At 44.7% G+C, this 26,934-nt stretch overlaps 1 protein-coding gene across 1 annotated transcript in view; it reads right to left on the bottom strand.

The window, feature by feature from the left end:
• Positions 1–16,915: 16,915 nt before the first annotated feature.
• Positions 16,916–26,934, bottom strand: part of IGFBP5 (insulin like growth factor binding protein 5) — a 34,265-nt gene continuing 24,246 nt past the window's right edge. The window contains exon 4 of the mRNA XM_063933954.1: positions 16,916–21,884. Within this exon, the coding sequence (XP_063790024.1) occupies positions 21,753–21,884 (132 nt within the window). The 3' untranslated portion in view covers positions 16,916–21,752. The remainder of the gene's footprint in view (positions 21,885–26,934) is intronic.

Here is a 26,934-nt window from a genome sequence, read left to right as displayed (position 1 = left end):
CAGCGGCAAGTGAAGAGCTGCGAGAAGGTAAGTGGTGTGTCATGCAGGGGCAGGCTGGGACTGGAGACGAGAGGCAAAGCAGGGCTGGGGAGAAACATAAGGGGGTTCTGGCTGGATAAATAGAAGGGGGAGACAAAAAGGGACTGGCTGGAGAGACAAGGAGTGCAAGCTGGGGATAAAACGGGTGGTGGCTGGCGAGGCAGAAGGGAGGCTGGCTGGAGAAACAGAAGGGGGGTTTGGCTAGAGAGACAGAATGAGTGCTGGGTGGAGCTGGAGAGACACTAGGGATGACTGGCACATTACTAACTCATTTGCCACCCCATTTGTGCTACTGGGCATTTACTGGATGGGGGGAGGTATCACACAATATTTCACTCTGGGAGGGGGCCCTGCCTATTTTGTCAGTCCCGCGTGCCATATTTTCTGATGGCAGCCCTGATTGCACACTCCGTATTATGGCCATGGTAATGTATAGGGTGGTGAAATTAGGGGTAACAGTTGATTTACCAATGGACACAATACCGATGGTCATAATCCGAACACCCATTGGCCGTCAGTCAAAATACCGACATGCTCAAAATAGCGACATTCATTATGCCATGTTCAAAATGCCAACATGTTCAAAATGCCAACATGCGTTTTTAAGGGATTTTTTTCATACTTTACCATCCCAGTGGACCTGGAGGGGGAATATAATAGTGTGCCGAGGACAGCGAAGCACCGTGCCCGAAGCATGGTGAGTGTAGTGAGCCATGCGAGGGGATGCGGCACACTTAGACGCCGTCCATGTCGACCAATGTTGACATTGACACAAAACCCCAGTCGGTATTTTAACACGTCGGTATTCTGACCATGTCGGCATTTTGAACATGTCGGCATAATTATAGTCGGTATTTTGACCGTGGCATTTTGACTGTAGGCCAATGGATGTCAGGATTATGACTGTTGGTATTGTGTCCATCAGTAAATCATACTGATCTTGAATTTAGATTTTATATTGAGTTTTTATAATCACTACACACACATATATATATATATATATATATATATATATATATATGGGTTATGTCTGTGCACAGCATTCGTTTTTGGAGAAATATACTTCTAGGGACTGTTCTGTTTATGATATATGAAGACGGAAAAAAAAATCTTTGTTTTTGTTTGTTTATGTGTTCTGGCATCACGCAAAAATCTACTGGATAATTTTTGGTGGTGTTTTCACTATTGTATAGCTTAGTGACGAGAAAGAAACTGAGAATATACAGATGGAGCCGTGCTCATCTAGTGCAGCTTCATCGTAAACGTGCACTACCGGCGGGACTAGGCGATCCGTCGCCTAGCCCCGCTACAGGAGTGCATAGAGACGCTCCCATTGTAGTGAATGGGGCGCATGCGTGTCTCACATGCACACGCGTCCCATTCACAGCGATAGGCGAGACTCGGCGGGTACACTGTGGCGCAGATGGAGCCACAATTAGCGTGGCTCCATCTGTATGTTCTCCATGTGACATCAGGGAGAGGAGCAATAAAGCTAAAAACAGACACTTGAGACTCGGCGTGCTGCCAGTAGCGGCTCTTGCCACGGGCAAGCAGTACTTTTGCCCGGGGCGCCGCTGTCCCGGGGGCACTGCCGCCGTGGCAAGAGCCACTACTAACTAGGATGGCAGCGGTGGTGGTTTTGAAAAGGTCCTCTCTGTGAAGGGAATCTATACGCGCAGTGAGGTGGCGTCTAGTCTCCCTTCGCAGAGAGGACCTTTCTGTGCAGCGCTATGGGAGAGACGTCATGACGTCTCTCCCATAGATCAGAGGAGCGGCGCCGGCGGCGGAGACAGAGTGCAGTGGTCGGGAACAGGAATGGGGCTGGTAAGTATTTTTTATTTTTTTTACTAGGTGCACAGCTATTTGTGGACACAACTAATGGGGCACAGCTGCAGGCGGCACAACTACTGGGGCCACAACTAATGGGGGCACAGCTGCAGGTGCACAACTACTGGGGCCACAAATAATGGGGGCACAGCTGCAGGGGGCACAGCTGCAGGAGGCACACTAAGGGGGACACAAATACTGGGGCCACAGCTAATGGGGGCACAGCTGCAGGGGGACACTAAGGGTGCACAACTACTGGGGCCACAACTAATGGGGGCACAGCTGCAGGGGGCACAACTAATGGGGGGCACAGCTGCAGGGGGCACAACTACTGGGGCAACAACTAATGGGGGCACAGCTGCAGGGGGCATAACAGCTACTTATGGCACAGCTGCAGGGGGCATAACAGCTACTGGGAGCACAGCAGCAGGGGGCACAACAGCTGCAGGGGGCATAACAGCTACTGGGAGCACAGCTGCAGGGGGCACAACAGCTACTGTGGGCACAGCTCTACAGGGTGCACAACGCTACAGGGGACAAAACTACAGGGAGCAAAACTGACCACGCCCCTTTCTTATGAAGCTATGCTCCCATTTTTTACGCGTGCCGAAGGCGCGCACTAACCCTATTTCGGCGTCTCGGGGGGAAGGGGGCGCCAAAGGAAACTTTTGCCCTGGGCGCCACAAGGTCTAGAACCGGCCCTGCGTGCTGCGTATGCAGTGTGCAGGCTCCCCAAGTCCTAAATGACTGTATATATATATATATCTCCTATATAATAGCCCAGATCTGTGACTTTGTGACTCATTTGCTAACGCTGGGCGGAGTCACAACACTGGGCGGAGTTAGTCAAATGAGTCACAGATCTGGCCAAATCTATAGGAGACTAGGAGCAGAAGCAGATAGTATGGGCATGGCACAGGCAGGGGTGCATACCTCCCAGCTTTCTTCAGGAAGGAGGGACACACGCGTGGCGAAAAGGGGGCGTGGTCAACAAAAGGGGGCGTGGCTTCACGGGAGGGCCCCCGTTTTCGTCAGTGAGGGGGCATGCCCAGCGCTCTGTGAGCTGCTAACATGCCCCCAGGGGCTGATTATGAGTCCAGGGGGCCCAGGGCACTTGAGACAGGGGAGCCCTATCTCATTGATGTGCCTGCTGTGGGGTTGGGGGCGTGGCCTAATTGCGGGTTGCGTGGCCACGCCCCCTTATGCAAATTCCAGTATTTTTTTTTTTATGGAATTTTGGCCCCTCAGCTAGGGCGAAATCCAGAGGAGGTGGTCGCTCCCCCCTACACACCCGCACAGGCAGAAGAAAGCAGGGAGACTGCTGCCTCCCTGCAACACCACAGACCTGCCAATACGCAGCAGCGTGTGCTGACTGTAGCACAATGCTGCCGCTGTTGCTGGCAGGATGGGGGAGCTTCTGAGATGGGACAGAGCTACTCCAGCCAGGGGCCCCCTAAAACTGTGGGGCCAACGGTACGTACCCCCTGCCCCCCCCCCCTTAATCCGGCTCTGCTGCTGGAACCCCCCCCTTCATCCGTACCCCCTGATGCCCCCTCTCCCTCTGTCTCCACTATTCACCACTGCTCTGCAAAGCAGAACAGCGAGTACAGGAGCTTTCCAACTGCCCCCCCATCCCACCGTGGGACACTGCGACCCACGGGTGGGACAGCGGGACAGACCCCCAAAAATGGGACTGTCCCGCGAAAATCGGGACAATTGGGAGGTATGGGGGTGTGTGAGGGGGTATGCCGTACAGACAGACGGGCACAGGCTCACTGTGTGCTTGACCCCCCACATCAGCATACTCAGCAGGGGCTCTCTGGCGTGGAGGAGCGTCACTTTCTGGCAAACTCCACGCTTCTTAGCTGCAGTTTTGTGGGGCACCTGCCGCTGTGCAGGTTCCGTACTGCCTCTGTTATCTCCAGCCCCAGCAACCCCACCGCTAGCTGCAGCGCTGCCACCCGCAGTGAGGTGCGCCCAGCTCCTTCACACACTTTAGCCGGCGGGTGGCGTTGTAGAAGTCCGAGCTGCTTGCAGGCTCCGACCCCCTCCTCCCTCCAGCCGCGTCTTCTGGGAGCTAACCAGTCACTCCCAGTCTCCCCTTACCACAGTGCCCGGCAGCTGCACGAGGTCTGCGGTGTGTGACTGAGGAGGTGGGGAGGAATGCGGACGGGCAGAGGAAGCAGGACTCCAGCCTAAGAGAGTCAGCCATGCCAAGTCTCCACCAGCAGCAGATCCCAACAGGTTGGAGTGGAACAGCAGCAGCCAGCAGCAGTGACTCCGGTAAGACACATCTGTCTGTCAACACTGTTTTGTCCCTAATACCAATCTCTCCCGTGCCCTGTGTTCTGTCATGTCCCTGTCACCCCTGGCCTTGCCCTGTCACCCTTATCCTGGCCCTGTCACCCTTATCCTGGCCCTGTCACCCTTATGCTGGCCCTGTTACCCCTATCCTGGCCCTGTCACCCCTGTGCTTGCCCTGTCAACCCTATACTGGCCCTGTCACCCCTGTCCTGGTCCTGCCGCCCCTACCCTGGCCCTGTCACCCCTATCCTGTCCCTGTCATTTCTGTCCTGGTCCCATCGCCCCTGTCCTGGCCCCGTCACCCCTGTCCTGGCCCCGTCACCCCTGTTCTGACCCTGTCACCCCTGTCCTGGCCCCGTCACCCCTGTTCTGACCCTGTCACCCCTGACCTGGCCCTGTTACTGCATACCCTCCAACTACCTTTTTGGCAGGTACAGTACCCGCAGCGCCTCCAGACCCCTCCCCAATGCACCACACCTCCGCACCTTCCCCTCCACCACATGCGGCACTCCACCCCTCCCCCACACGCTGTGCCTCCAGAACCCCCACACCACCCACGGCTCACACTCCTCCGCCCCTTCATCACCCACAGCACCTCCAAACCCCCTCCACCATCCACCCCCAATATATGTCTCACCCCACACCTGCCCCCCTCCACCCGCAGCATCTGCAGACACCCTCCTCCATCCACGGTCCCCCCCTCCCCCACCCATGGCACCCCCGCACCTGCCCCTCCACCACCTGCAGCACTTCCGGACCTCCTTCCCCATCCGCCGCACCACCCATTACCTGCCCCTCCCCTACCCACGGCGCCTGCAGACCCCTACCTCACCCCCGGCACCCCCGCCCCTTCCCATCCCACAGCTCCTCCGGAACCCTTCACCCATCCGCAACATCCCCACACCTGCCCCTCTCCCACCCGTGGCACCCCTGCCCCTCTCCCACCTGCAGTGCCTCCGGACCCCTCCCCCATCTGCAGCCCCCACTCCTCTGCCCCTCCCCCACCCGCAGCACCTCCCGACCCTTCCCCATCCGGGCCCCCCCGCTTCCGCCCCCCCTCCACCCGCAGCATCTACAGACACCCTCCCCCATCCGCAGTCCTCCCCGCACCCGCTACATTCTGTACATCGTGCCCTGCAGGTGCTGTTCACGCCGTCGCAAGGGGCTGCGCCTCCTTCACCATCGCACGCCCTTTCATTGTGCAATATTTAACCACTAACAAAGGAATGCAGGTAATACTCCATATAATACAAATATTGAACCCCAGAAAGGCATGCAAGGGTTAAGGGGGCGTAGCCCCTTGCGACGGTGTGAAGGGCGCTCGTAGGGCGCGATGAAGCACCTAGTATATATATATATATATATATACAACACATACATACATATATTGCACACTCCTTCTCCCATGGGCAGCTTTACATGGCTTGCTCACCAGTTTACATGGCTTGCCCCAAGTCATCTTTTTGTGTTAATCCCTGAAGGGAAAAATACATATATTTAATACATTATGATCAATGTGTACAATATAAAATCTAAATCACAATAGAAGACGGCACTACTGTGTTTGTAAAACTAGTGGTGCTGAGCAATAACAGACATCCATGCGAGCAAAGATGAGGGTAAATGCTACTATATACGGTATGTATGTATGTATGTATGTATATATATATATATATATATACACATACTGTAGAATGGACGCACAGCCAAAATACGGGTTATTAAGTGTCATTTCATTATTTACTTTTAATTCAGGTGATACATTGCAGCTGTATTTAATACAGTATTTTATTAAATAAATGTGTATACTTTTTACTAGGCTATGGCCCTCATTCCGAGTTGTTCGCTCGCAAGGCGATTTTAGCAGTATTGCACACGCTAAGCCGCCGCCTACTGGGAGTGAATCTTAGCATCTTAAAATTGCGAACGATGTATTCGCAATATTGCAATTACACACCTCGTAGCAGTTTCTGAGTAGCTCCAGACTTACTCGGCATCTGCGATCAGTTCAGTGCTTGTCGTTCCTGGTTTGACGTCACAAACACACCCAGCCTTCGCCCAGACACTCCTCCGTTTCTCCGGCCACTCCTGCGTTTTTTCCGGAAACGGTAGCGTTTTTTCCCACACGCCCATAAAACGGCCTGTTTCCGCCCAGTAACACCCATTTCCTGTCAATCACATTACGATCGCCTGAGCGAAGAAAAAGCCGTGAGTAAAAATCCAAACTTCATAGCAAATTTACTTGGCACAGTCGCAGTGCGGACATTGCGCATGCGCACTAAGCGGAAAAACGCTGCGATGCGAAGAAATTTTCCGAGCGAACGACTCGGAATGACCTCCTATATTGTGATTCATGTGGCATTTGAAACACTGTTTCATTAATAAATTTAACATTAGACTCTCCTAGCGCTCCCTTCTTTTGCTTTTTTTGATCTTATTGATAATCTGTTGGGGCAGCCCGCCCACAACTGGTGAGCAGCTATCAGAGTTTAACTGGGTTTGTGTGTACTGTGGAGCGCCGATTCAACACCAATTTCTAGTTTGATACTGTAGAATGGAATGTGGAACTAGTTTAAGACAGTAGTTCTCAAACTGTGTGCCGTGCCACCCTTGGGTGCCTTGGAACACGTGCAGGGGTGCCCTGGGTTGGTGGTCCCAGGACCAATTCAAATAATTTATGGTCAGTGTAATAGATAAAAACAGTGCTGGTGGCTGTCATTCATAAAAGATATGGACAAACATAAGCAAATCCTGTCCCTCACCACACAATTGAACCTAAGGATGACATACAGTATAGTATAATTTATTTAATATTTATTTCTAAAATTCTCGATAAAAAGTTTAAGAAACAAGTGAAACATGTCCCCGTGCTTCGGGCACGGTGCCTCGCTGTGCTCGGTACACTATTATATTCCCCCCTTCAGGTCCACTGGGATGGTAAAGTATGAACAAGTCGGTTTAAATTAAAACATCATGATTAACTTATGTTGACTTTTTGACCTGTCGACATTTTAAATGTCGGTATTTTGATCTTGTAGGTATTTTAAATGTTGGTATTTTGACCATGTCAGGATTTTGACCTTGGCGGGACTTTGACCGTTGGTCAATGGTTGTCAGTATTTTGACTTTCGGGATTTTGATTGTAGGTAAATTGAGCGCATCCCCCCTCACCACATAACTGAACATGACATTGTCACAATTTCATTAATTTAATATTTTTCTGAATTTCTCAAAAAGAAACTTTTGGCCTAGGGAGCCGTGAAAAAAGATTTGGATACTCGTCTAGGGCGCCGTGATTCAAAAAAGTTTGAGAACCACTAGTTTAAGAGCTATTAGTTTGCTATAAGTCTTCACTGACCTCTAGTGGTATAAAAATAAAAGTGCACCTGTTGCCATAATCACAGCAGAGATGAAAATACTGTACACTTATACTTAGGATAGTGCAATGTAAAGCAGTGTACTTTGCTCAGAGAAGTTGCTCCATGAACAATCTTAGGTTACTATCCACTATTGACTATTTACATAATTGCCTGTTTGGCAAGCAGATATGTATTAAAGGTGCATACACACTTAATTTTCTCCCTTCCTGAGCGACGTCGTTCAATTTCTCGGCAAGTGTGTATGCCAGTGACGACGAACGATGCGTGCCACTGCGGGTCGTTAATGACCCTCGGTGTCAGCGGCACATGCATGCCCAATCTGGACTGTCATCCAGGAGCTGCATGCACGGCCCGACCGCAGCGTGACGTCACTGAGCGATATGAACTGATATATCTCTCAGTGTGACGAGGGGAAACACTAGACAACGTTGCTCACAGAGCAACGTCGTCTAGTGTGTATGCACCTTAAGACATCATTGGTTCCTATCTCCTATGAGCAATACATGTTTGAGCCTTTGCACCTTTCCATTTTTTAAGAACCCCCCCTTCCCCCCATAAAAATGGGTTAAAAATGGGTTAGGGCAGTGTATCTCATCCCCAGTCCTCAGATACCCTCAACAGGTCATGTTTTGTGTATTTCTCTAACCATGTACAGGTGAGTTATTCAGTTCAGCTGAGTCAGTAATTTTCCTACCTATTTCCACAGATAGACATCAGCGTTAAGAACCCCTAGTTTAGAGAATAGGCTCATATGTAATGTAACCCCCTATTAAATATTTAATCTTACAGATAAAGTTATAGGTGGTCATTCCGAGTTGATTGCTCGCTAGCTGTTTTTAGCAGAGGTGAAAACGCTATGCCGCCTCCCACTGGGAGTGTATTTTAGCTTAGCAGAAGTGCGAACGAAAGGATCGCAGAGCGGCTACAAAATAATTTTGTGCAGTTTCAGATTAGCTTCAGACCTACTCAGCGCTTGCGATCACTTCAGACTATTCAGTTCCTGCTTTGACGTCACAAACACGCCCTGCGTTCGCCCAGCCACGCCTACATTTTCCCTGGCACACCAGTGTTTTTTCGAACACTCCCTGAAAACGGTCAGTTGACACCCAGAAACGCCCTCTTCCTATCAATCACTCTACGGCCAGCAGTGCGACTGAAAAGCTTCGCTAGACCTTATGTGAAACTACATCATTCGTTGCAATTGTACGACGCACGTGCACATTGCGCCGCATACGCATGCGCAGAAGTGCCGTTTTTTTGCCTGATCGAGGCGCAGCAAACGAAAGCAGCTAGCGATCAACTCGGAAATGACCCCCATAGTTGGATGACAGTTATTACTCACCTGTGCAATTGATACTATTCTCTCCTATCCAGGATATATTTTAAACTGTGCCTGTAGAAATGTAATGGTTTAATCTTATTTTTCTATGAATCTACTTGTGAAGAGGCTGATATAGAGTTTGGTGTAAGCACATTTCAAGTTGGACTCTTTTTTTGCATCTACAGTATGTATATGTAGATTCGGAAGCATTTTGTCTATACAACTTCTTAAGCTTAAGAGAAGCAGAACGGAAGAGGGAGGGGGCATGCAAGTGTAGTTGAATTGCCTTGCGTATGCAGACCAAAACGCAGATGCATAAATGCAGGTCAGGAGATAGATTACTTTCAATTACTTGACCCATGTTGCAAAATATGCACCAATGATGATGACAAATGGCAGCCCCTTCTGATAGGGTCTAGATCCCTCCCATTGACACTAATACTTTTATTAGTGTAGCTTCTGCAATCTGCTCCTCTTAATGCATTTATTAATTAAGGGCCTTGATTCCAATTGGAGAAAGAGCACTATATAAATAAAATTATTGTTATTATTATGATTATTATTATTATGATTATTATTATTATTATTATCATCATCATCATTAATAATATGATTAATAATATCAGTTCATGGCAAGAAAGCAGATTCCCATTAAATTATTTAGCAGTTTTTTTGACAATGGATGTTTGTATTAAATTTAATTTAATTAGTACTTTTAATTTGTATGCGTGTCTATTTCACTGTATTTTACATGCAAAATTTGATTTAGTATTTATTAATAATACTGTCCAGATACAGGCAGACTGTCATATGTATATGACATCTCATTGACGCACTATGGGCCTAATTCAGAGTTGATTGCAGCAGCCAATTTGTTAGCAAATGGGCAAAACCATGCGCACTGCGGGGTGTGGGGGGGGGGGGGGCAGATATAACATGTGCAGAGAGAGTTAGATGTGGGTGTGGTGTGTTCAGACTGAAATCTAAATTGCAGTGTAAAAATAAAGCAGCCAGTATTTACCCTGCTCAGAAACAAAATAACCCCCCCAAATCTAACTGCACATGTTATATCTGCTCTCCCTGCAGTGCACATGGTTTTGCCCATTAGCTAACAAATTTGCTGCTGCGATAAAGTCTGAATTGGGCCCTACATTGGGAACAAATTGTGTACTGAAACTGTTGAGCATACAGTATTTGCCTACTCTCCCGGAACATGCGGGAGGCTCCTAAACCTTAGGTGGCTCTCCTGGACACCCAGAAGAGTAGTCAAGTCTTCCAGAGGCTGCCAAATGAAGTGGACGGTCCATGTGGCAGATGAAGTGATTCATGCTGAATCACACCATTGTTGCCCCGCCCCTGCTTAAAATGTTGGCAATTGTGGCATTGTACAGTGGGGGTGGTTCCACAATGACGTCAGGACATCATGCAGTCACGCTCCATACCACCCACTTCTGCCATACCAAGCCTTCATGAGCGCTTCTCATCCCCTCTGCGCACGTTGTACATATTACATGCATTCTGTAGAAGTGACATCTTATTAAGACGTTAAGTATAGTGCCAGCTTAACAATAGATCAGCTGTGGTGTTTTGACGATAACCCCACCCCCCACTCATAGGGGTCCCCCCCTCACATATCTACATGACCAGAGAGTGTCGGTGGGGGGAGGGGGGGCACTGTGGCATGTGTGAACTGGGAATTGTATGTGGCAGAATGTGACCTGGGGGCACTCACTACAGGGTATTTAAAACATTTGTGGTGCTGGGAGTGTCTGTACATTATACATTTTCATATAATTGCCAGCATATCATAATAATACTTTTAGTGGTAGGTGCCCCCAGAAATTGGTTGCCCTGGGACTTCCACACACCTTTACCTAGCCCTGATTAAATAAACCACAACAACTCTTTAGGCATTAGAATCAGACGAGGTGGAAGAGGTAAAATAAAATGGCAACATGCTATTCTAGAAGATGGAGCTTAAAAGAATCATAATCATGGAGATGATTCAGTATGATTTACCAAGAGTCAGGGTCCCGGCAGTCGGAATCAGCGCCGCAGAGCTCCTGAAGTGCCCGTTGGCTTACTTCACTCACCACACTATTATATTCCCCCTCGATTGGTGGCGTGGACCCACCAACCGAGTGGAAACAGCAAGCATTTGTCAGGATTCCGACCGTCGGGATTTCATCGGCTGTAAGGATTCCGGTTTCGGTCCTGACCGCCGGGCTTCCGACCATTGGGAAATTAAATGTGACCCCATGGAGATCATAGTCCCCGTGTTTTTCTTAATGGCAAAGTAAGAATTAAATAAATCTGCATATACTTTAATTATGTTGCGATTTTGGGAAGGGATTAGTCCGCTGGGTAATGGGGTATTTATTAGGAACTCCAGCCTTCAATTTTGCCCCATTGCGGGGTAACATTTTGACAATTCACATTAGGAGACATATAGTCTAGAAACTGCCCTTCCCCCACTGCAACTAACTTGTGGGGGCCACTACCAATAAAATTGTCAATAAAATATGATGGCAATGTTATCACTAGAGATGTGTGGTGGGCACTTTTCGTCTTTTGTGTTTTGGTTTTGGTTCTGGTTCCATGCTCGTGTTTTGGATCTGGATTGGTTTTTCCAAATCCACCCTTTCGTGTTTGGTTTTGGATCTGGATGATTTTTGAAAAAAATATAAAAACAGCTAAAATCACAGAATTTGGGGGTATTTTTGATCCTACGGTTTTGTTAACCTCAATAACATTAATTTCCACTCATTTCCAGTCTGTTCTGAACACCTCACACCTCACAATATTGTTTTTAGGCCAAAAGGTTGCACCGAGGTGGCTGTATGACTAAGCTAAGCGACACAAGTGTGCGGCTCAAACACCTGGCCCATCTAGGAGTGGCACTGCAGTGTCAGACAGGATGGCAGGTTTTAAAAATAGGCCTCAAACAGCACATCATGCAAAGAAGAAAAAGAGGTGCAATAAGGTAGCTGTATGACTAAGCTAAGCGACAAAAGTGGGCGGCACAAACACCTGACCCATTGAGGAGTGTCACTGCAGTGGCAGACAAATAGCACATCATGCAAAGAAGTAAAAGAGGTGCAATGAGGTAATGCAGCTGTATGACTAAGCTAAGCGACACAAGTATGCGGCACAAACACCTGACCCATTGAGGAGTGGCACTGCAGTGGCAGACAGGATGGCACTTTAAAAAAAATAGTCCCCAAACAGCACATCATGCAAAAAAGTAAAAGAGGTGCAATGAGGTAGCTGTATGGCTAAGCTAAGCGACACAAGTGTGTGGCACAAACACCTGGCCCATCTAGGGTTGGCACTGCAGTCCCACAGCACTAATGGCAGTTACCAGACGCGTGTCTAACGCCAACATAGCTGTCAAGGCCTCAGTTATCCGCTTTGCAACAGGATGACTGCTGTCATATTTCATCTTCCTCGCAAAGGACTGTTGGACAGTCATTTTCTTAGTTGAAGTAGTACAAGTGGTCTTCCAACTTCCCCTCTGGAATGACGATCGACTCCCAGCAGCAACAACAGCAGCTGCATTATTTTTCTGGAAATGCAGCAAAGGAGAGCGTACCTCTACACCACACAGGGCAAACCCTGTAAAAATTATTTGGATTAAATATTAATAACCCCTTTATTTGGAGTAAATAATACACAGCACAGGACAGCACCACTGAACTTACATGGCAGCACCACTGGACTGGATTTATACGGCAGTACCACTGGACTGGATTTATACGGCAGTATCACTGGAATTATATGGCAGTTCCATTGGACATATACGGCAGTATCACTAGATTTATACAGCAGTACCACTGGACGTATACGGCAGTATCACTGGACGTATACGGCAGTATCACTGGACTTATACGGCAGTACCAGTGGACTGAATTTTTATGGCAGTATCACTGGACTTATATGGCAGTATCACTGGACATATACGGCAGTACCACTGAACTTATACAGCAGCACAGGGACACCACCACTGGACTGATGCAGGACAACACAGCACCACTGCAATGGACTGGACTTATACAGCAGCACTGGACATATGACAGCAGAGGACACCACCACTGTGACTGGACTGATGCAGCACAAGACACCACCACTGGACTGATGCAGCACAACACAGCACCACTGGACTTGACTTATACAGCTACACTGGACATATGGCAGCAGAGGACACCACCACTGTGACTGGACTGATGCAGCACAAGACACTACCACTGTACTGATGCCGGACAACACAGCACCACTGCACTGGACTTATAAAGCTACACTGGACATATGGCAGCAGAGGACACCACCACTGTGACTGGAGTGATGCAGCATTAGACACTACACTGGACGGAGCAGCACAAGACAGCACTGGAATGGCCACCACACTTTCCCTCCAGCACAGACACTGAGGATGGAGACACGTCCTCTCGCTACACTCTCCGGGACTGGAGTGAAAATGGAGGCAATGCGCGGCTCCTTATGTGGAATCCAAAACCCGCGAGAATTCAACAGCAGGATGATGACATTTTGCCTCGTTCTGGTTTCTGAGTCAGGCGGAAAAACCCGAGCCGGGCTTGGATTCGGGCTCGGGTAGTAAAGTTTTGGGGGGTATTCAGTTCTCAGGGAACCAAACCCGCTCATCTCTTGTTATTACAAACTGTACTGTATAAATACTCCCAGCACCACAAATGTGTTAAACACAATGTAGTGCCCCCATTTCATATTATGCCACACAGAAAACTCAATTCACATATGCTGATGCTCACCCGTGCTGGTGATGCAGCTACAGTATGTGTCGGAGCCCTGTGGTGACCACCCCAGCCATCCTGTTATAATTTGGCTCTGGTTGAACAGGAAACCAAAAGTGAAAAATAGGAGTACAAGAGCAACAATGTCTATATCTACCTTATGTACATAGCAGCTGTTTCCTCCATCCCCCAGATGGTAAACTCACTTGGACTGGGCTATCTTTACATTCTGATCCATTTCATTGTATGTATTGAGATTATATGTATCCAGATAAAGACATACAGCAAGATACAAACTCAAAAAGTTAAATTCCAGGAGGATTTGGGGTATCTAGGAACCATGACATGCTAGAAAGCACTGCTTGTACACTGAGCAGGGATGGATGAGACAGGTGTTGTTAAATACCTGCTGCTCATGGTCAGGCTGTGTCCCGATGTACCACTGCAACCAGACAACTGCTTGTTAGTTGGAGACACTGTTGCTTGAATGCTGACATTACTTGCATGTCATGACACAGCGACCACTGGATAGCAGCCTGACTGGGGCTGGATTCAGTCCCACAGATAATGTGATTGCAAGCTATATGTCCAGGCACTCCCACACATTTGAGGACCAGTTTTTTTTCTCCAGTGCAAGCCTACCCCTTTTTGAATAATGAGAATATTTTATATTTACGAGAAGTAAATATTGTGAAGTTGAAATGATGGAACATTACCTTTATTTTGCCCCATATCCACTATTCCAGTGGTTCCCAAACTTGTCTGAATCACGGCGCCCTAGAGGATCAGAATTTTTTTCACAGCACCCCTAGGTCAAAAGTTTCTTACGGAGAAATTTAGAAAGAAATATTAAATTAAGTAAATTGGGTTTATATGTTATCCTTAGGTTCAGTTGTGTGGTGAGAGACACGATTTGCTTCCGTCTGTCCATATTTATTATGAATGGCAGCCACCAGCACTGGTTTTGCCTTTTACATTGACATACATAATCTGAATTGGTCCTGGGCCACCAACCCAGGGCACCCCTGCAAGTGTCCCAAGGCACCCCAGGGTGCCACGCACACAGTTTGAGAACCACTGCACTATTCTATAAAAGCTTTACCAACAGCCTGAAGGGAACAGTCACGCAGTGAAATGGGTCTATGATTATTATTATTAGACTCATCTGTGCCTTGCAATTTTTAGTATAATTTTTAAACAGTTTAGAATGTAAAAGAACAATTGTGTATTCTTTTCACACCTTTCAGAAATCAACCTCATATAAGAAAAGTGACCCGACCTAAGCATTGAACCATGTTTTGCATCCGAACTCATAGATTTATAAATAGTTATTTTTCTGGAAGGGTGTAAGTGCCATTAAAGTGAATGAATATGTTTTTTATAACTTTTAGAGCACATTCATTTATATTTTTCATGAATTTCAGAAGTAAATGCTTGCAAAATAAATACAGATATTAATTAAAGAAATAGTTACCAATTCTCTACTGATGTTGACCCCCTTGTGGATGCAGAGAAACATATTTACAGTTTGCTGAATTTATTTAGCTAAAGTCAGCAGGTTTGGCTTTGTTATCCCTTACACAAGAAGCACTACAAGGAAAACTAACCCGATTTGAAAATGTTAGGAAATTTCATTGAATTTTTAGAAAGCTGCAGTAACTAATGGTAAAAATGGTTTACATGTATTTCCCGATAAACCATAACAAACTTATTTAATTCCACCCTTGATGTGTCTTGTATACAATAAACTATTGCATTAGTTGACATAACCAAAGAAATAACCTATAAAAAAAACTGTCCTTTGTCTTTAACTTTAAATTATATTCTACAAATTTATATTCACTAACGTACAGCAGTTGTTATCTTTAAGAAGTTTTAATTTGCATGTACTTTAAACCTGCTAGTTTATTTCTTAGTAATGAGGGTAATTAAATACATTATAAAAAAATTGTATACATAACTTTATTAAATAGATGCTTTGCCATGACAAATAAAGACAAAGATAGAATGAGTAACATAAATTATAAGATGAATAAATAGTATACAGCAATCTTCACTTTTTTTAAAATAAAGTGTGAGATTTTTTTCCCGTCTTTTATTAAGTACAAAATGTTAAACAGAGAACTTACAGTTTCCATTGTGTTCAGAAATTTCACAATTTTTTTTATCTATATACTTTTTTTATTATTAATATTTTTTTTATTTTTTTTTTACACCGGTTAAGATTATGAATAACTGTAATGTAAAGATTGAAATAAAACCCAAACAATTAAAGAGATACAGGATCCTGTAAAATGAATGCTGTGACTACTGAAGTACAGAAAAAAACTGAGTGTTGCTATAAAAGACAGAAAACTGTGTTAAGGGGAGATCCTGTGTCGATAAGTCACGGCATCTGATGTTGTGATTTTTTTCTCACAAACTGAGAAGCTGGTGGTACACTGACTCAATATGAAGTCCGCTGGTTGAAGAAATGTGAAAGAAATTATTTTAAAAAAATAGTGCAAAAATACTCCTGAAGTAGTGGTTTAAAAAATGTAAAAAAACAAAACAAAAACAAACAAACAACAACAACAAAAAAAGCACAAAACAAGGCTATATTGCCACTTTGGCAAAAGAATAACTTTCACAAAATGTGTTACTCCAACTGGAAACATTCTTCAACCAACATGTGCACGTTTATAACTTGAGGAAAATATTTATTTACAGTTTTTAACTGGGCGGCATCTACCCCATTATTTATATGCTCTTTCCTCATTATCCACAGCTCACAGAAAAGGTTTTACATATTTTTAGCTCCACTGATAGGAGTTCTAAATGGATCACAATATTTTTCAAGTACTGAAGTGCTGAAAATTGTTGTTTGACTTTAAACTATAATTCATTTATTACATTCATTTTTATCCTGATGGCATGTTTAGAAATTAAGGGGAACAACCGTACAACAATATTCAGCATGCACAAGAGGGCGTTTGAAGGACCACCTACCCTAATATGCAAGCTGGACAAATATTAAAAGGACATTTTCAAAAGTTTGAAAACATATATGAAATGTTCTGAAAAGTTTTCAGAACTCGATATGTTTGCTATAATCCTTAATTTACTATGCAGCAGTGTGAAAGCTCGTCATTTGTACCACCCAACATTTTTACTTGGGACAAAGCCCTGCCCCAATCCGCCCAGAAACTTCCACTTTCAGTCAAAACTTTTTTCCGTGTAATTGCCACCCCTTTCAAGGTATATGAATGGGATTGCCCCATCAAATTTGAGACAGTTGGGTGGCTTTAGTTATTTATTAACACCTTATATAAAACAGCTCAACTTCTAAAAACTCTCTGAAACTATTTTAGGTAAGGCAACTTTACATTTTAGATTTAGTAGTCTTTAAAATACAAAAAGGGCTCACTGCTACAATGTAAACCCTGAAAAAATAAATAAATGGTCAATTTCTGAGCAGGTGGCATGAAAGGGGAAGCCACTTTGATCTAAAAACCTAGATCTTTGAAGCCATGATGTTTAAAGGCTTTATTTCTCACAGCCCCCACACATGAGAGGTTACTCAGATTCAATTAGCTGTGGTACTCTCTGCAGTGTTTTAATTTCCAGGCTAACAGCCTGGACTTACTCAATTACTGCCCGTAGTAAAACCGTGACTAGTACCGAGGGTGCACTTAATTCAGGTCTCTGCTCACACCCTCCTGAGGTGCAAACACAAATAAACATTAATTAGTGCTTCTAGGGCTAGTAGGTGGTTTAAAGTGGATGGTAACTGCATAGCTCTAGGCATTTAACATGGCGCTTATGGCTTACAGTGCTGTAGCAGTGGACTTACCACGGGAATTAATTGAATAGCTCTGGGCCACTGAACATGGGAGTTAGCGATAGGTCTTGCTGTTAGTTGACTCTACCACCGGGTTTTTACTGAATTCAAAGTCGGGTGCATCTCAGCCGATACAAATTAATTGGGCCAGGAAACTACTTTATCACATTTAATAAATTATTCTTCAAATCCCAGCAGGAGATAATAAGTACAATGCTGGCTGTCAAGTATTAGATAGAGAACAGAAACAGAACAACAAATCCTGACTTCTACATTTCCACTATAATAATTTCTAACATCACAAAGTCCTGATACACTTACTGATCACCAACTTGCTACTAGCGGCAAAAACTAAATAAATAATGGAAGGGGACCAAATATTTTATTCTTTAAACTAAATGTTTATATGAAAACAAGTTTGTGATAATTATAGGATAAGCCACATCATTTAATGTATTCTTTTTTCTAGAAAATGATCAGGTTAATTATGTGATTTCCCTTTAGAACACGTTGCTTGTATAATACCCCATTTCTAGGTATATTTATCTTTCTTATCATTAAAATTGCAGAAAGATTTTTAATATAAGCAATGTGGCTGAAGAGGGTGAGGCCTATTTTTGGAGTATACACAAAGACAACTGGGTAAGTTGCACTGTGCTTTTTGCATTGACAAAACCATGTTGCAATGCAATAGGTGCAAATACATTTATTTGTTTTTGATTGCAAGGTAAATATTGGCTGATATTGCATGTAGCCCATACATGCTGGAAGGCTTTATTTTACACTGCAATTTAGATCTGAGTTTGGAAACTCCCAAATCAAAATGTCCCTGCACATTTTAAATCAGCCTCATCTACAGTGCAACATGGTTTTGCCCAGGTGTAAATTTACTTTATTTTTGTCTTTGCTTGCTCCCAAGAATCAGCCGCTGCATATGTTTTGCAAATGGTCAATCAGCTGATGCTAAATGTACTTACTAAAAACAACTAAAGCAATGCAATACCTCTAAGACACCAGCAACCAATGCTACTGTTATTGTGGCTCATTCAACAACATGGTTTTATTTTCAAAATTGTACTGTTACTCTGATCAACCAATCAGAAGTTTGTTCTCACTTCCTAAACTGCATCAAAAATGTCAGCCCTTAGAGGATTAGTTGGTGTGATTTATGCTATATCTACGCATATTGCACCACAGTGTTAAATAAGCCCAACTGTATGGTTGATTATTTAATCTTACTATCATTCAAAATTGTTATTTGTCTACAAATACATGGTACGCCTTACAAAACAACATCACATACATATTCCATCTTCAGTTTTAGTTGCCTGCCATTGGTGATGTAAAAATTATTAAACTAATAATAAAGTAAAAATAAGCACAAAAATAAAATAAAAAAAATAGAGCACTACCTCTGTCAAAGTGGCAGTGGGTGTAAGAAAGGAGTAGACATACCTCAGCAATGGGCTGAAAAGCTCTTTGAGTTATACTAATGTCCCCATATACATTTAAGTAGGTGTTGGGATCTTATTAAAATATACTAAAAATGCTGGCGGAGGAAAAATTATTGGATATTAATTGCAATTTTTTGCAGTTTTGATTTAGTAACACTTTTCCATAGTGTAAAAAAACAAAACAAAAACATCATTTGTTGGAAGAGAACAGAACAACTACAAAAAAAGCGGTCAGGATTTTTTTTCTTTTACATAATACAGCACCTAGAATAACTAGCATTGTGTTTAGATTCTCACATTGAATTTTTGATAAAGGCGACAGTTCACCCAATGTGTTTTGTCTGATTGTGTACTATCTAAATATTGTCGACGTCAAGCTGGACAAAGCTTGTCACAAATTCAGAGGTCCAGAAAATAAAAGTTCAACTTTACCCTTGGATACTTCAAGGAGGGCAGAATAATAAAACTGTTCTAGAACTTAAATTTCAAAATAGCAGGAGCTGTATGTTCCATTGGTAGTTTAGGTCACCAACCTCAACCAAGATCAAGTAAGGCATAAGCCGTGGTATTTGCCACTGGTCTCTAAAGTTGCACAGATCAGGAATACAAGCTTTAACCAGAACTAAAATACATTTGTTTGTTACAGGAGTGAAAATACAAAGTTTCAAGAAATATTGTGTCACACAGTACTGAGAACATTCAGAATTTCAATAGGAATAAGCTAATTTCCATTAAACATTTCAATAGAGAACTTGCTGTGTTGGGTTCCGTCAGTTTCTTTTTCTTTCTTTTTTCCGCAAAGTTCACTTATCAACTCATTGTCTTGCATTTTTCCATACAGAGATAAAAGGCAGCAAATGAAGGAATGCCATGCCTTAACCATGAGCAATGCTACTTATTGAGTCTAGAGGATGCCATCCAAAATGGCCATCTGCAGTCAAGATTGGAACCACCATCTCTGAAATCCTTCAAATCCTCAAACTGAACCCAGTCCTTTTTAGTCCTTAACATTTAATTCTGAAGATAATACTTTATATTCAGCCATCATTTTCTTTAGTTCTAATGAATATTACATCATCCATCAGTGTCATTTGCCTTTATCAATGCATTCCTCTGAGAAACAAGTGGCAGGTTCCATGGGACTGGTTTCATGTTGGTCATTCTGTTCGTTATAAGTCTCTGTTTTCCTGACTTTTACACAGTTCTCTATCAATCTAAAACTTTAACTAGTTCAGCATGAAAAAGAAATGTAAAAAATAAACAAAAATGCTTCCATGTGGCTTTGTAAGACTTAGAAAAGTGTCTAAAGCCTTCATTCATTTAAAGCTTGAGTCATTCAAACTTCCATTGCCCAAGAGCCATCAGCTAAACCCTCCTACTCAGTGAGTAATTCAAAGATTAACTCAATTATTTTCAGATGCATTCAAAAAGTTGCAACCTGTCCTTATAGCTTATATTTTTCAACAAACTATTGAAACGTCATTAAGGGAAACAGCACCAATCATACTACAGAGGGGGCAGGGGAGTGGGAATTTGTATTTTTATACAACTACTTTAGTGCTCTATTGCCCTTGAATTATTTGAAAAGGGGACCTGGACCAGCGGGTGATGCCTTCAACAATGATACAAAACTAATAAAATGGGCAATTTAAAAAAAATGGGGGTAAACAACAGTTTACACCCAAAAGCGGTAGTTATTGATATTTTAACAATCTATTGATACTATAGAAACAGAAAAAAAAGTAAAATTAAACAAAAAAATATATTATATAAAAAGAAACAAAAATGTCACAGCTTTTAAGCAAATAAGGCATAAGACTTACTGCTGTAGAAACAAGCTATTAAAAACCGAACAATGATTCTCTACAGACCCAGCTGTGATTGAGTACATAGGGTTCTAATGGCTGAAAAGAAAAGTCTTTGTGTAGAGTGGGCTGGCATCAGGCCTCATATATACCATGCCTTATATGACATGGAGTCAACGCTAGGAGAAAATAATTATTGAAACATATAGCACTGCCATTTTCCTCAAGCAATCATTTTTGGAAATATGGAGTGCATCTTCACAAGTGTCCTGTGCTCGTCTAAATTGGAAAAAACATTCTAGAGTATTAAAGTGACAGGTTAGCAATTTCTAGAGCTTCGGCCAATCAGTGAAAAACAAACCAGAATGTCACCTCATTGTTCATCTCCCCTCAACGCATTTCACCAACACTTTTGATTTATCGAGAGTAACATGTAAAGGTACATGCTGGAGCTAATATTGGGTCTGCTGACTGATTGGACTGATCTCTAGCATATCTGTTCAGGCCTTTTGGTGGGGCAAGCCCTGAAATTTACAGACCACCGAGTGGATTACTCTTTTTGAAACAAAACAAACATTTCCGACAACATACATAATTCTCTCAGTCAGTTGATACGAAAACAGAGACAGCATGGAGCTAACACAAGCTTATTGGGACTTTCCCATTGTCAAAAATAAACAAAAGAATAATAAAAAAAAAAATTGCAACAGATCTTCTCTGGGGGGATACCCCCAACCTTCTCTCTACTTCTCCAGAAAAACAGATTTCACTTTTCTGTTGCCTCAAGCTTCACACTGTGGTTTAAAAACTCAATAGACAATTTCCTTTCCTTGGCTTCTTCATCATTGTCTTTTTTTTTTAGTTTTACTTCTGAAGTTTTCAAGATTGTTTTTCGGTATTGCCGATGAGATGAGGAAAAAATACAAGTTAAACCAAAAAAAAAAAAAAAAAATTCCTCTGGGATATCCCAGGACAAAAGATGCAAAGACACAAGTGATCATGTCCATCCGGCTGCTGTGGGTTACTGATCAGGAGATCATTCAATGTTGCTGCTGTCAAAGCTGTGGCACTGCAGATCACTGGCGGCGTAATCACTACCAGGAAGTTTAAGTCCATATTTATCTACACACCAGCAGATTCCACGCTTGCGGCCTCTAGAAGGTTTACACTGCCGGAAAAAAAGACATTACTTAGATTAGTTGAATGTATGAACTCGGGTTAAAAGACATCCCAATCCCTCATCTACTGACATACTCTGTGCTTCTAGGGGACCCTGCTCCTTCCACTATATACTAGAGATGAGCGCCTGAAATTTTTCGGGTTTTGTGTTTTGGTTTTGGGTTCGGTTCCGCGGCCGTGTTTTGGGTTCGAACGCGTTTTGGCAAAACCTCACCGAATTTTTTTTGTCGGATTCGGGTGTGTTTTGGATTCGGGTGTTATTTTCAAAAAACACTAAAAAACAGCTTAAATCATAGAATTTGGGGGTCATTTTGATCCCAAAGTATTATTAACCTCAAAAACCATAATTTACACTCATTTTCAGTCTATTCTGAATACCTCACACCTCACAATATTATTTTTAGTCCTAAAATTTGCACCGAGGTCGCTGTGTGAGTAAGATAAGCGACCCTAGTGGCCGACACAAACACCGGGCCCATCTAGGAGTGGCACTGCAGTGTCACGCAGGATGTCCCTTCCAAAAAACCCTCCCCAAACAGCACATGACGCAAAGAAAAAAAGAGGCGCAATGAGGTAGCTGTGTGAGTAAGATTAGCGACCCTAGTGGCCGACACAAACACCGGGCCCATCTAGGAGTGGCACTGCAGTGTCACGCAGGATGGCCCTTCCAAAAAACCCTCCCCAAACAGCACATGACGCAAAGAAAAAAAGAGGCGCAATGAGGTAGCTGTGTGAGTAAGATTAGCGACCCTAGTGGCCGACACAAACACCGGGCCCATCTAGGAGTGGCACTGCAGTGTCACGCAGGATGTCCCTTCCAAAAAACCCTCCCCAAACAGCACATGACGCAAAGAAAAAAAGAGGCGCAATGAGGTAGCTGTGTGAGTAAGATTAGCGACCCTAGTGGCCGACACAAACACCGGGCCCATCTAGGAGTGGCACTGCAGTGTCACGCAGGATGGCCCTTCCAAAAAACCCTCCCCAAACAGCACATGACGCAAAGAAAAAAAGAGGCGCAATGAGGTAGCTGTGTGAGTAAGATTAGCGACCCTAGTGGCCGACACAAACACCAAGCCCATCTAGGAGTGGCACTGCAGTGTCACGCAGGATGTCCCTTCCAAAAAACCCTCCCCAAACAGCACATGACGCAAAGAAAAAAAGAGGCGCAATGAGGTAGCTGACTGTGTGAGTAAGATTAGCGACCCTAGTGGCCGACACAAACACCGGGCCCATTTAGGAGTGGCACTGCAGTGTCACGCAGGATGTCCCTTCCAAAAAACCCTCCCCAATCAGCACATGATGCAAAGAAAAAGAAAAGAAAAAAGAGGTGCAAGATGGAATTGTCCTTGGGCCCTCCCACCCACCCTTATGTTGTATAAACAAAACAGGACATGCACACTTTAACCAACCCATCATTTCAGTGACAGGGTCTGCCACACGACTGTGACTGATATGACGGGTTGGTTTGGACCCCCCCCAAAAAAGAAGCAATTAATCTCTCCTTGCACAAACTGGCTCTACAGAGGCAAGATGTCCACCTCATCATCACCCTCCGATATATCACCGTGTACATCCCCCTCCTCACAGATTATAAATTCGTCCCCACTGGAATCCACCATCTCAGCTCCCTGTGTACTTTGTGGAGGCAATTGCTGCTGGTCAATGTCTCCGCGGAGGAATTGATTATAATTCATTTTAATGAACATCATCTTCTCCACATTTTCTGGATGTAACCTCGTACGCCGATTGCTGACAAGGTGAGCGGCGGCACTAAACACTCTTTCGGAGTACACACTTGTGGGAGGGCAACTTAGGTAGAATAAAGCCAGTTTGTGCAAGGGCCTCCAAATTGCCTCTTTTTCCTGCCAGTATAAGTACGGACTGTGTGACGTGCCTACTTGGATGCGGTCACTCATATAATCCTCCACCATTCTATCAATGTTGAGAGAATCATATGCAGTGACAGTAGACGACATGTCCGTAATCGTTGTCAGGTCCTTCAGTCCGGACCAGATGTCAGCATCAGCAGTCGCTCCAGACTGCCCTGCATCACCGCCAGTGGGTGGGCTCGGAATTCTGAGCCTTTTCCTCGCACCCCCAGTTGCGGGAGAATGTGAAGGAGGAGATGTTGACAGGTCGCGTTCCGCTTGACTTGACAATTTTGTCACCAGCAGGTCTTTCAACCCCAGCAGACTTGTGTCTGCCGGAAAGAGAGATCCAAGGTAGGCTTTAAATCTAGGATCGAGCACGGTGGCCAAAATGTAGTGCTCTGATTTCAACAGATTGACCACCCGTGAATCCTTGTTAAGCGAATTAAGGGCTCCATCCACAAGTCCCACATGCCTAGCGGAATCGCTCCGTGTTAGCTCCTCCTTCAATGTCTCCAGCTTCTTCTGCAAAAGCCTGATGAGGGGAATGACCTGACTCAGGCTGGCAGTGTCTGAACTGACTTCACGTGTGGCAAGTTCAAAGGACATCAGAACCTTGCACAACGTTGAAATCATTCTCCACTGCGCTTGAGACAGGTGCATTCCACCTACTATATCGTGCTCAATTGTATAGGCTTGAATGGCCTTTTGCTGCTCCTCCAACCTCTGAAGCATATAGAGGGTTGAATTCCACCTCGTTACCACTTCTTGCTTCAGATGATGGCAGGGCAGGTTCAGTAGTTTTTGGTGGTGCTCCAGTCTTCTGTACGTGGTGCCTGTACGCCGAAAGTGTCCCGCAATTCTTCTGGCCACCGACAGCATCTCTTGCACGCCCCTGTCGTTTTTTAAAAAATTCTGCACCACCAAATTCAAGGTATGTGCAAAACATGGGACGTGCTGGAATTTGCCCATATTTAATGCACACACAATATTGCTGGCGTTGTCCGATGCCACAAATCCACAGGAGAGTCCAATTGGGGTAAGCCATTCCGCGATGATCTTCCTCAGTTGCCGTAAGAGGTTTTCAGCTGTGTGCGTATTCTGGAAAGCGGTGATACAAAGCGTAGCCTGCCTAGGAAAGAGTTGGCGTTTGCGAGATGCTGCTACTGGTGCCGCCGCTGCTGTTCTTGCGGCGGGAGTCCATACATCTACCCAGTGGGCTGTCACAGTCATATAGTCCTGACCCTGCCCTGCTCCACTTGTCCACATGTCCGTGGTTAAGTGGACATTGGGTACAACTGCATTTTTTAGGACACTGGTGAGTCTTTTTCTGACGTCCGTGTACATTCTCGGTATCGCCTGCCTAGAGAAGTGGAACCTAGATGGTATTTGGTAACGGGGGCACACTGCCTCAATAAATTGTCTAGTTCCCTGTGAACTAACGGCGGATACCGGACGCACGTCTAACACCAACATAGTTGTCAAGGCCTCAGTTATCCGCTTTGCAGCAGGATGACTGCTGTGATATTTCATCTTCCTCGCAAAGGACTGTTGGACAGTCAATTGCTTACTGGAAGTAGTACAAGTGGGCTTACGACTTCCCCTCTGGGATGACCATCGACTCCCAGCAGCAACAACAGCAGCGCCAGCAGCAGTAGGCGTTACACGCAAGGATGCATCGGAGGAATCCCAGGCAGGAGAGGACTTGTCAGAATTGCCAGTGACATGGCCTGCAGGACTATTGGCATTCCTGGGGAAGGAGGAAATTGACACTGAGGGAGTTGGTGGGGTGGTTTGCGTGAGCTTGGTTACAAGAGGAAGGGATTTACTGGTCAGTGGACTGCTTCCGCTGTCGCCCAAAGTTTTTGAACTTGTCACTGACTTATTATGAATGCGCTGCAGGTGACGTATAAGGGAGGATGTTCCGAGGTGGTTAACGTCCTTACCCCTACTTATTACAGCTTGACAAAGGCAACACACGGCTTGACACCTGTTGTCCGCTTTTCTGTTGAAATACCTCCACACTGAAGAGCTGATTTTTTTGGTATTTTCACCAGGCATGTCAACGGCCATATTCCTCCCACGGACAACAGGTGTCTCCCCGGGTGCCTGACTTAAACAAACCACCTCACCATCAGAATCCTCCTGGTCAATTTCCTCCCCAGCGCCAGCAACACCCATATCCTCCTCATCCTGGTGTACTTCAACATCTTCATCTTCAATCTGACTATCAGGAACTGGACTGCGGGTGCTCCTTCCAGCACTTGCAGGGGGCGTGCAAATGGTGGAAGGCGCATGCTCTTCACGTCCAGTGTTGGGAAGGTCAGGCATCGCAACCGACACAATTGGACTCTCCTTGTGGATTTGGGATTTCGAAGAACGCACAGTTCTTTGTGGTGCTTTTGCCAGCTTGAGTCTTTTCAGTTTTCTAGCGAGAGGCTGAGTGCTTCCATCCTCATGTGAAGCTGAACCACTAGCCATGAACATAGGCCAGGGCCTCAGCCGTTCCTTGCCACTCCGTGTGGTAAATGGCATATTGGCAAGTTTACGCTTCTCCTCCGACAATTTTATTTTAGGTTTTGGAGTCCTTTTTTTACTGATATTTGGTGTTTTGGATTTGACATGCTCTGTACTATGACATTGGGCATCGGCCTTGGCAGACGACGTTGCTGGCATTTCATCGTCTCGGCCATGACTAGTGGCAGCAGCTTCAGCACGAGGTGGAAGTGGATCTTGATCTTTCCCTAATTTTGGAACCTCAACATTTTTGTTCTCCATATTTTAATAGGCACAACTAAAAGGCACCTCAGGTAAACAATGGAGATGGATACTAGTATACAATTATGGACTGCCTGCCGAGTGCAGACACAGAGGTAGCCACAGCCGTGAACTACCATACTGTACTGTGTCTGCTGCTAATATAGACTGGTTGATAAAGAGATGTCTATGTAACTATGTATGTATAAAGAAGAAAGAAAAAAAAACCACGGTTAGGTGGTATACAATTATGGACGGACTGCCTGCCGAGTGCAGACACAGAGGTAGCCACAGCCGTGAACTACCGTACTGTACTGTGTCTGCTGCTAATAATATAGACTGGTTGATAAAGAGATGTCGTAGTAGTATGTATGTATAAAGAAGAAAGAAAAAAAAACCACGGTTAGGTGGTAT

The sequence above is a fragment of the Pseudophryne corroboree genome, chromosome 7 (genome assembly GCF_028390025.1).
Source record: "Pseudophryne corroboree isolate aPseCor3 chromosome 7, aPseCor3.hap2, whole genome shotgun sequence".
Lineage (NCBI taxonomy): Eukaryota > Metazoa > Chordata > Amphibia > Anura > Myobatrachidae > Pseudophryne > Pseudophryne corroboree.
The sequence above is the reverse complement of the archived record's forward strand: the minus strand, read 5'-3'. Positions and strand labels throughout refer to the sequence as shown.